The sequence below is a fragment of the Gallus gallus genome, chromosome 15 (genome assembly GCF_016699485.2).
Source record: "Gallus gallus isolate bGalGal1 chromosome 15, bGalGal1.mat.broiler.GRCg7b, whole genome shotgun sequence".
Taxonomy (NCBI): domain Eukaryota; kingdom Metazoa; phylum Chordata; class Aves; order Galliformes; family Phasianidae; genus Gallus; species Gallus gallus.
The window spans coordinates 1,014,578-1,026,672 of NC_052546.1; the positions used below are offsets into that span (position 1 = coordinate 1,014,578).

The window sequence follows — 12,095 nt, forward strand, 5'->3', positions numbered from 1 at the left end:
CTTGTCACCACCTATGAATCTGATGTATTTTGTCATTAAGGAAAGGCAATGCCCTTCAAAACAGCCGCACATAAACACCCACAAATAGTCGATCTCTTATTCTTCAATAGAGATTATGCCACAGCTAAGGAGAAATCTTATTTAGAACTGCCTTCTCTGATGCAATGGCATTTCCAGATTTGGAAAGTAGAAGTGAGTTAAATGAAAAGGCGTGCAGAAAATCCTGAAATGCTCCTTCAAGAATAATACCCTGGACTCTCACCCCACCTAAAGGGAATTCACTCATTAACACTTAAACAGGGCAGAACGTAACTAAGTAAAATAGAATGAGGTTACTACCGAAAAGCAGACATGAAAACAATTGAGAGGAACACAATTAAAACTCTAATTAAGGACAAGGTCAAAATCTTGACCAGAAACCTGATGGTATTCCAGACAGATGCAGAAAGAACAAGACCAGGAATCAGTACAAGCAAAGTGTCAAGAAAATTCTTATTTTTCCTGCATTTGAAATATTCCTATTGAATAAATTCAGTGAGAACTAAGAGGCAAAAATCAAAAGGTCTCTCATGATTTAATTAGATCCCAGTCTGATGTAAATAAAATAAATCCTCTGATTATCTGAGAACCAATTCTTAAGACTCCAAACAGCCTCTGTTCTTTAAATTGCCTATGGATAATCATCTCTGCTTTCTACATTACTGCAATCTGCAATCATTCACCTAAGCTAGCCAAATTTAACAGTGCTATCAGAGTACGAGGGCCCTGCTGCCCACACTACTATGACTACCAACATCTTCCCAATTATTTAGGAGTCTTTTCAGTAAAACATTCATCGATTCCATTTCTCTAAGGAAAATGCCTGGGTTTTCTGATGTTTTCAGCTGTGTTTGTACAACACACTTCATCCTCTGAGACAAAGAAAGAACTATTATCAGGACTTAATAAAAATGTCAAAGCTCAATCTTTTGTCCCCATTTAATAAAAGCATTTAAATAAAGATTTCTGTGCATCATCAATTGTGTTGGAAACTTCAAGGAATTATATGATTTAAGATAGCTCAAACTTCTGCATAAAGCTAAAAGGTGCTAGACAACCTGCTGCTCTCACACTATGTGAATAAAATCTTGTTTGGTTGCATTCAATTCTGGTTCTCTTTCAATAGATGTACACAGTTTAATAATAAATTTGAGCCTTGTCTCACAGGGACATTGCAAAAATAGGAAAGTATTTATGTATTTTCATGCTTCTTTTTTTCCCCCCTCCAAGTTTAAAGCCTAAAAGCTGTATTTTTTTCTATTGTTTTCTTCCCCTTGTTATCTTAGAAAATGTTAGCTAGGTATTTTCTTACGTTTCTAGAGCTATGCAATATTTTAAGAGACATAAGGTGAGCAGGTATCCATTGTATTTTTTAATTTGTTACCATCTATCCAGTTCAAACCCCCTAACACAGCCTTGGGGAAAAGAAATCCCCTTGTGAAAGATTTAAGAAGAAGAAGAATCTTGCTGTTCTATTTTCTGCCAAAACAAGGAAGAACAAGCCTGATTCCCACCTTGTTTTATGGTAAGGGTAAGAAGGATAGGAAAATATCCCACAACAGTCCTTTTGGTCTTCATGTTCTCTGAAAGAAAATGGGGGAAGAGGCACAAAAACGGTAAGTATGTTTGCAGTCCATCTTTTACAGAGCATTGAGGGTTCCCCTAAATTAATGCATTAATACATCAGATATACTCGATCATAAAATGCTGAGATTTTTGCCTGGAAAAAATGTCCCCCACCTTGGAGATGCTGGTTCTGACAGGCTGCAGCTCCCAATACCTCTATACCTAGCTAACAATGCAAAGCACCTTGTTCAAACAAGACTGGTCTCCATTTCACACAATCCCCCCAGGGAATATTCACTTTTCTATTCATACTATACCAATCTGACTGATGCAATTGGATTTTGGAAATGTGCCTTACTAGTTTCTATTCCAGCTTCTTAGGGATGATGCTAATTTTCCATTGTAGAACCAGAAAATTTTAGGTGTCTGCAAGAAATGACACCAAACAAAGTGGCATATACAGTTAACTCATAAACCATGTTTGGAAATGGACATTACTTAACAGCGCTCCTAACAAAGAAAATCTACAGGTAATATAAGACAACCTTCCTCACTCCAGTAGTGCTTGAAAGGAGACATTTTACATCCACATGATGAACAGACACCTGTATTCTCTTACTTCCTCACACAAAATCTTTTGCTTAATTTGTGCACCAATTCACCTTCCTAATTGTTTTCTTCCTAGATCAGTGGTATAATATTAAGCCTAAGATAGCTTAACAGTCCTATTTTATCCTTTAAAGATTTGATCATTTTCTTTTGTTTCCCCATAACAAACAGAATCCTGTTCACATCCCAAACAGGACATCAGCAGTTGGGATGGTGTTTTTTTTTAAGGTACATATGAGATTAAAGACTGAAATCAGACACAGTGTTGCCAAAGTCTTTGCAATATGCATGTTTTTGTGGCAAGATGATTGACAAGAATTGCAGTAAGGTGCTGAAGGGAATATTTCACCTGGCCCATCAAAATTCAATGTAAAGGATTAGAACTAAGAAGAGCTGACAATATTGACTTTGAGTGCCACAACAGAAACAATAATTAGCTTTTTGACATGCGGTGGACAGAATTTATTTATTTATTTAATTAGACAGAGTAATTAAACCAAATCTGTTTCATGCTGCCCCAGAAAACGAAAAGAAACACCCTACCCTAGCTCCTGTCTCCCCAGCACAAAAAAGGTCTGCTCTTCTGCTTCCTCCTTTCCTAGTAAAATTCAGATTTGGCACTAGAATAAATGCATGCAAGTCCAGCCTTTCTCCTGGAAGAACATCAGGAAAACTTTGTGCATAAAACTAAAAAACCTCTCTTAAAAGGGAGCATATAGATCTGAAAGAATGAAAAAGTCAATGAATTTTATATAAGTTTACTTACTGCAAAACAAACTGTCTGCACTATGCTTATTAAAGGCATATTTCATTGCCTAATCATATACGTCTATTGTATCTTTTATGTTTTGAATCGTAATAGCAGTCTGTTCCCCAACTGTAATAATGAAAGACATTTTGGCATATGCTTATATTGATTCTACTTTAACAAAGCACTTAAGACGTATGGTTGCAACCCACTGAAATTAATGGCTAACACTGAGTACATTGATTTCATTGGGATTCAGACAAGCAGCAATGCAGTTGGGCACAAAGTTGCCAACTTCGCTGGATAAGCTTGAGCCTCTGGAGAGAGAAGTGTTCACACTTGAAACTGTACAATGTTTAACTGTTTTGGTTAGAAATACACTTTTTTTGTTAGCATGGTTATTCTGATAAAAACATAGATCCATTGTCTGGAGGAATAATAACAACAGCAGAAACATTTTCTAAGAGGTGTTCACAGAAAACAGTATGTTTATATGAGAAAATGCAAAACTTAATTGTAGAGAGTAACTTACCATTAAGAATATGCTATCATTAGCTATAAGTAACACAGCATATTCAATTCCCACTGTTATAAACTTACAAAGATTGCCTATACACTTGTCTGTTATTCTTGTTGGCAGCAAGATTAAAAGGTGTATAAAGAGGGGAAAAAAAATAAAGAGCAGTGCTTACCTCATTCCCTTTTTAGCCAGTTTTCTAGCTATCCTAATTAGAACCTGCAGTGAAAAAATCCAGGAAACAAAGTAAAAATAACTTTAAATGCAATTAATTCAATATTTCTTCTCCAGTATCAACCCCAGGAAAGATACTGAGGTAAAGTTAGAACAGCCTGTTCAGAAGCTCAGCATCACCCAACTTAGCTGGAACTTCTCATCAAAAGTGAATGTAAAGAAATAACATTGAGATGAACACAATCAACGTAGTTCCCTTCTTTCCTGGTAGAAATTCCTCAGATTTTTTAAACACGTTGCTAGCATTTGTTAATTAGTTTTAAAATATTTTCATCTATCAACTGTACTCACAGCTACTAGATGGCTTTGCTGTATTTTTTCCTCTATATTTTCTAGTCTACAACACAAATAGCTAAATACAATGTAGTTTAGTCCTACATAATACTGTACACTGTATTTCAGTAAGTTTCCGAGTTATGTCTGGCTGAGTCCTCAGCAGCATGTCAACACACACGGACTGTGAACATACCTGTTTGACCTCATTAATGGCAATTAACATCAGAGAGTATTTGAAATCATACTTATTTCATCTAGAGTTGTTTAGAATTCAAATTCAAAATAGTTTAGAAGGTCACCCAGCCTGGAATAATGGCTTTTCAGTTTATACATCAGAGGAAGGCAGGTACCAACATTTCCTTATTAATCGCTCTGAGTCCAGTTTCCGTCACATATACTTCTATCACAAGAAGCAACATTAAGATTAAAAAAAAATATATATATATATATATATATATAAGCTGAAGCTATGTGCAAAATTAACAACAACAAAAAAACATTTACTAAAAAATACTTTCTTTATTAATTTGTTAATTCACAACACAATAAATATCAGATAATACATAAGGGACCCAGCAGTGCTCAGACTTGTCTGCACCATGGTGTGGTTTGACAAACAAGCCATCATCAGCTGGCATCCTGAGAAAAGACCTACAATTATTTTTAACTTTCACACACAATCAGTGGTTTGTGGCATACAGCAGCCCATCCCAACTGACATCAGCCAGGCTTCTAAAAACAGTTTGTAAGGACCATCCCGGAAAGTTACATAGAGAATCTTTCAGGAAAAAAAGCACAAATCACTCTACTTTCCTTATTCTATCTCGCCGTCGATTCTGACATTAGGTTTATGTAGGTGTGAATAAACATTTAGTTTTACTTCAGGTGGCAACGCTTTCCATTAAATGTGGAGTAGAACTAGGCTGCAGTACATAATACAAGATCCATTTTCATGATGTCCACATAACAACTGCAAAACCAAGAGATTTCTATTATTTGAAGGATGCTTACAGGCCTCAGTTTCAAACACTGAATATATTCAGGACACGTTTCCTGATCTCTAGACCTCTTCACTGGCTGTCCCAGATAATTTTCAGCCGTACAAAATGAATGAAATTAACTAAACTTTCCATTGATCACTCCGTAGAGACAGACAATTCAGTCTGCTGGATGCATTACTATGACAGAGGAGAGAAGCCCTTTCACACCAGTGAACACTGATGTTTTCACTCATGGGAGCAAAATGAACTGTAATAAGTAATCACTGGGAAAAAGATCTTGCACAAATCACGTTACAGTTTAGTCAGAGGCAGGTTGTTTCTCAGCAAAATCGCTGCAGACTGAGATGCTCTGTATCTCAGTGGTTTGAAATAGTAAGTAAAATATCTTTTAAAAAGCTAATTTACTGCAAATACTGCAAATACTTTCACAGCTTGGAAAAACTAGTAGGGTTTTTGGCTATATCATTCTCATTGGGCCCCAATGAAAGGAAACTAATTTCTGGAGGTGCACGTATGCATGCATTCACATGCAGATGTAAAATTTGGATACCATTTCGTCTAGAGGAAGTTGCAATATTCAGGCAGTATTCTGACTACATTCCCACTCAAAAGTATTGCTATGCAAGGTTATTATGATTTTGTAGATGAAAAATTACATCAGCACATCTGAAAGGGAATAACGCCTTCAGTTAAACAGCATCACCCCTTATTTCATGGATCAAAAACATCAGAAAACTTTGAAGAGAAAGGATTTGGTATTTCTTTTGCTGTTTTTTTAAGCCAGAACAAATTCTAAAAACCAGAGTATTCAAGTGTAAACAATGGCGTGATCAATACTGAATATTTTACCAAGTCTAATCAATTTTTGCCTAATAGTTTCTCTGACAGGTACAAGTCTCATGATAAGGAAACATTTCATACTTGAAATAAAACAATCTTTGCCCATGTTGCAGGCTGCAGAAGCAAAACAGTCAGAGAAAAAATAACAAAAGATATACATGATCATCAGACTACTTTTCCAAAATGTGTAACAAGCAGAACATAGAACAGCTATGAAAATATCAGATTACACATGCAAAAACACTTGCACAGGTTGATTGCAAAAGGATACATTTTGTTTTACCTGAAGTTGATCTCTCCCTTTTCTACAAATTCAACTCTATTGTAAAGGCTGCAAGAAATTAAGTGACTGTTCATATCAAAACGTTGGCAACTGCAACTTGGCTTGAAGTTCTATGTGCTCTGTATTATGCCTTTGTCAGGCTACTTACACATATTTAACTTATTTCTTCTGCAAAAGAAGTTTAATCATCAGATTTCTGATTCTCCATTGCCACAAATTAGCCAGCATCTCCCCCTTGTGGACAGAAGGAAAACTAGTAGAAACTTGCAATAGGTTAATTATTATTACTTTGGTCAATACTCAAAAAAAAATAATAATAAAGTTTGCAGATAATGACATATTACATTAAAAAAGAAAAAAGAAAAAAAAGGGGTGACTGTAGCTATTGTTAGGGATTTTCTGGGAACTTGCCTCTACAAGCACAAAGTCTTAATGTTCAGTATTAGGATTGGTAATGAACCAATGCACCACACCAAAATTCAAAGGACAGCGCTGTCTGATGCCTGGTATCTGTATGAACGCAGTGCAGGACACTTCTTTTGACAGTCAACAATGCCAACACAGAAACTCAAATGGCAACTATTTCAGTTTAAGAAGGCCTAAGATGTTGGTGACTTTTTATATATTTTTGTACCTAAAGCAGCAATTACTCCCTAGCTCCCAGGAAGAAAAAGGAGCTGTATACACTTTCACAGAGAGGGATTTGTTAGTGTGAATTGCAAAAGTATGAAGGGAATGAGAAAGCTTCCTGGAACTCAAACTATTAAAGCTATTTCAACTCCAAGTGCCCCTTTTCAGATATATTTTGTGCTTTTTTTCCCTCCTTTCCAGGGATGGTATTTAACCTCAGCAACCTGTTACTGTTGCATCCAGGCCGGAACGTTTTGTAATATGCAACTTGGTAATTTCCTCAGCACAGGTAGGGTGAATGCCAATTGTCTTCATTAGCTGAGGATATGTAGCACCACATCTACCAAAAGAAAAAGGAAAAGACCCAGGAAGTCATACATTATTCACCCAAAGCAGATAGAATTTCCTAAAACACCCAACTAATCTTGCACTTATCCATTTTATCAGGTGGAAGAAGCTGCATTTATTCTTCAGTACTGTCTATTACTTCTCAGGCACTTCCACAGTAAAATTCAAACACCCAGCTTAACTACACTGTTAGTCACAGAAGAATTGTCATAAGAGCTGACACAGAGAGAATTAAGCAATTTATCCCAAATCACAACTGAGCCTACAGGAAAAAAAACCAAACAAACAGGATGAAACTGCAGCCTTCAGCTTTTTTTTTTTTTTTTTTTTGTACATACATGTGTTTCAGCAACTCCAGATGGAAACACACACAAACACAAAGGAAGATAATCTTAGTTAGGACTGCAGGCAAAAATCTGCTGAAGGAAGCAATACCAGCATATTCTTCCACAATCTTTAGAAAGTCTACTGCTTGCACTGAAATCACCAATGCCATAAATGGGAAAAAATTCCATCATTTGAGAGAAAGAAAAAAAAAAAAAAGGAAAAGGTGAGCTAAAAATCCCACTAGCTTAATCTCTTGTCCAACAACATTCTGAGATTTGATCGCTTTCCTTTGAGCTGCTATTCCTGGCAGGTCATGCTGTAAAAATAGCTGAAATAGGCCTAAACATAAGAATTGTTCCGAATTCTCTATGGAATAGTACTCTATCTCTGCATAAAATATAACAAAAAGAGCTACAGAAGGCTTCTGGTGTCCCACCCACATAACCCAGGGAAGCACCCAAAGCAAAAACCACTACTGAGCACAGGTATTACTTGGAGCTCTAAGTGGAGACAATTGGAGACAAGGAAAAAATCAATCTGTGGAGGGACTGAAGTAAGAACTTATATCTGACAATGGAGAACAGCAGGTTTTAGGGTGGGAGATGCACACTGAAAACTCTGGATTAATGAAATACAATAGAAAACAATACAAGGACCTGACCTGCTGAAAACCTCTTACTGTGGCTAAAGTTTTAATTTCCCTCAGGCAAGGCAGAAAAGCACTCCAGTTTCATATGCTGCTTTTTCACTGGTTATTTTGGATAAAACTTCAAAACAACATCCTAAAAAATGTAGTTCTAGAATCTATACCACTGGCAATTAATGGACTACAAACACATGTTGAAAATGTGTACTCAGGGTACACTGCAATCAGTGATTTCCAAGATACTCCTCATGTGATATTGAGGTCCTGCCTTCTTAATCATTCTGCATTTAATTTATGCTAGTAAAGCTAAAACTGCAAAAGAATAGCGATGATATCTAGAACAATAAGTTGACACCCTCACTGGGAGGACATTTTGTGCAATACAAATTACTTTAAAAAGTTGAAGTACTGTGATTTAGCAATGGAATAATTTAGAAGTAATATTTCTGACAATGTGAACAAGCAGTAAAAAAAGCAAATGAAAAACAAGTAAGTCTATCACACAAGTGAGATAGCAGAAACACTCCATTTAATCTGAGAGGACCTGGAATCATTTCTTACACTTCTGAAGGGACAACAAAGAAAATACAAGTCAGGGAAAATGCACTACTATTCAAATCTGAATAAACACAGAAACAAAAGGTTTACCTACTTGGGTAAATTCATTATTGCAATAATCAGACAGCTCCTTCCCCAACATCCTACTGATACCACTTCCTTACCTAATCATAGTGTTTAGTTTATACCTAAAAGCCTAAAATTCATGCAAGTACTTGCTGAGCTTTTAAGGAGCAATGGCTGTGCACATTTAAACATGAGATTAGAAAAGGAAATGATTAGCAGGTGAAAGAAGGTTTTCTATGGAAAGCACAAACACCCTTCTAAAAGGACTTGCAAAACAGTATAGTGATTTCCTATCCCGTGTACAGAATGCAAAGGCAGCTTCACTCTGAGAAAACTAAGATTGGTAACGTAATTATTTCTTTTGTCTTAAATATATCAAGCCAACAGTGTATTTTCCTCAGTTGTTTCTTAACTATATCCAGTATTACAATAACTAAATCCAGTATATCTTAATGAAAAACTGCAGTATTTTTAGTAAAAATATGTGCAATACTACATAAAAGTAACAAAAAGCATGGATTCTTTATAGTGTTGCCAAAAATAGGCAGCTATCTTTTATAATCTTACAATAACTTTAAAAGCAGGCTTTAGAAGCTAGAGACATTCTTTTGTACTTACTTGATTCCAAGAGCAAATCCTTGAATAACTTCCCCAGCATTTGGTCCAATGAAATGAAGGCCAAGGATTCGTTGCTCTCTCTCTCGTAAGCACACCATCTGAAAACAATACATTACATAGCAATCTTTTCTTAGAACATCTAAAGATAAGGCATGAAGTTGAATTAAATGAAACTGCAGTGCCCCAAGATCCTAGTTCAGCTGTCGAATCCCAATGTGCCAAGAACTTAGACACTTGTTTAAATCTTACTGACTTCAATAGACCTCACGCTTGTCCTTGAGCACTTTCCTGAATCAAAGCTTTATTAGTGTATTTCTTTCAGACTTCAGGGAGCCACTGGCCACAATCTGTGATATACTGCATACCTTCTTGTTTGTTGTTTGCATAACATCTTAAGACGACCTTCATTAGTCTGATTGCTGGACTAGACGCATTCTGACATTGAAGTAACACCTTAGCAATTCTCCCAGTTTTTGCAGGTACTCTTGGCACCTAGTCAGCAGTATTTCCAAAGACCACTACCAATTACAGTACATTTTGTGACTCTATAACTCCTTACACTTACAGAAGCTTGTTTGGTGAGATCCATTTACCACATGAGCCATATAACCTAAACAGGAGTCAAGTCTTGGAAGCAATCAACAATAAAAGGTAACTAAGCATATGTGAGGGCCTGAGTGAATGCACACTTCAGTTCTATTAGAGAACTCATAGAAAATTTTTTTGCTCCTTTAAGGACATGATGTTTATCATCATGAAAAGAAATCCCATCCATCCTTGTGCACCCATCCAGCATTACACTGTCACCAATCTGTTAGATCCTCTACTCAGTAAAGTCTTGGATTTTGCATTAGGAATTCCCAGAACAGCAGCAATTCCAACATGGAACTTTAAAAACAGAAAAAGTTTTAAAGAAAAAACCCTTTTGGTACTGCAGTGTTAAATTCTAAGTTTAATGTACGTTCAGATGGTCTGCAAGTTCAACAGGAACTATATTCAATAACATCCAACAACTACTATGACATTACTATTTTGTCTTCAAATATTCACTTCCATTTCCACAATTTAAAGGGAATAGCTAACAAGAATTAGCATCACCTTAGCTGCAAGAGTGCTTGGGATTGTTAAGGCAAAGCTGCTAAGCTATTTATGTGAGTCAGAAGTGACATAATATAGTTAGAAATACTGGTCACAATTATTGACAACAGACATTCCTTACATAATGCAATAATAATGGCACAGTAATTTGTGATGGACCTACAGAATTTGTTACATTTATTCTGATAAGACATTTAGGAAAAAAAGAATGAAAACTGTGATACATTCTACCAATCTTAGATATATTTACCTTACCTAACTTCTTCCACTATGGGCAAGTGTATCACAAAACTTTTTAAGAGTGAAGCAACTGGACTGCTCTAGGAGAATACGTACTTCTAGTTTAACATTTTGGTCCAAACCAGCAGGTTATTGCTTTCATGGCTAAAACAGAACAGTTCTGCAAGCTTTTTTTTTTTTTTTTTTTTTTTTTGGCAGCAGTGTACTTTCCCAAGAGAAGGACACTCAAATAATAACTAATAATACATAGTATGGTACAGCATAATAACTAGTTAAGAACTTTGCTGAGGGAAGCAGAGATTGACCTCTATGGAATCTTGAATATTTCCTTGAACCTTAACAGAAGCCCATAGATGGTACCAATCAGTACAATGCCACCTCTGAGAAATGGTATTATCTGCAAAGCACTTTCAGGATGCAATGAGATATGTAGTGAATATTAAATGTTTTAAAGATACTCTAGAGAAACAGACTGTCACCAAGAAAAGATCTCAACCATCTCAGGGTTTTTTTTTTCCCCCCACTAAATACACCCTATTAAGGTTGGTCATATCATGTATCTTGTGTTAAGTTAAAAGCAAGTTAAAAGTTTACAGCACTCACTTTTATATAACACTGAGCTGCATCTCTTTCAGCCACTGTGAACTCTAGAGGTTTATAATAAGCATGAAATACCTGGTGTGGAAAAGAATAACATTTGTGTTAGAATGCATTACTGTATTAAAAAATGCTCTTTATATAATAATCCTTAATATTACTACGCATACATAATGCTATAAAAAAACCCATTCAATCATGTTCAATACTATGAACAAAAATAGGGAGAGCACACAATTTAACACAAAACTTTTATCTAATGGTTCTTTAAGGAGAAAAAAAACCTGAAAAAACTCACAGAACTTGTTACTCAAATCCATGCCACGAATTCAAAATGACATTGGTTTTGCTTCTTCAAATTTCTCCCAATAGTTTAAGTAATAACTTGTTTATTCTGAATAATGAAATCCAAGAAGCTTTCCATGTTTATAACTATGCATACCACAAGACAACTTAAACTCACTTTTGCAGTTTGAATAGAAAAGTTTTATTTTCTTCAATGATTTCGCCTGGGAATCCAAGCAAATCTATCAGCTGAAATTCCTCTCCAATACGTATACAAACACCAACATCCTACGCCTCACATGCCTGCCTTAAGCAGGCAATTTTGTTTTACAGTAATTTCTTTTATTCTTAAAGGCACCAATATCCAGAAACTCAGAAAACAATTCTAGAACAGCTGTTGAAGTATAAGCTATATTTCAGAATCATGAAAACTCAGAACTGATAACTGACTGAACATGGAGTATCGCACTTTTTATTTCCATAGTTTATTGAGTCTTATACTGACAGCCTTTTTGATGAGTGAATAAAGGTAACCTTTTCAAGGGTGACTTGTTTGAATTTTGCCTGAT

General features: G+C 35.8%; 1 protein-coding gene across 3 annotated transcripts in view; it reads right to left on the bottom strand.

Annotated features, from left to right (window-relative positions):
* Window positions 1-4,488: 4,488 nt before the first annotated feature.
* The window catches only part of TXNRD2 (thioredoxin reductase 2), a 33,957-nt gene continuing 26,350 nt past the window's right edge, over window positions 4,489-12,095 (bottom strand). For 2 of the 3 annotated variants that reach the window (NM_001397881.1, NM_001397880.1), the window contains exons 14-16: window positions 11,248-11,319; window positions 9,307-9,404; window positions 4,489-7,083 (exon numbers count right to left, since the gene is read on the bottom strand). In NM_001397881.1, coding sequence (NP_001384810.1) covers window positions 6,960-7,083; window positions 9,307-9,404; window positions 11,248-11,319 — 294 coding nt within the window. In that variant the 3' untranslated portion in view covers window positions 4,489-6,959. The remainder of the gene's footprint in view (window positions 7,084-9,306; window positions 9,405-11,247; window positions 11,320-12,095) is intronic. The other variant, NM_001122691.3, reaches the window with a different exon arrangement.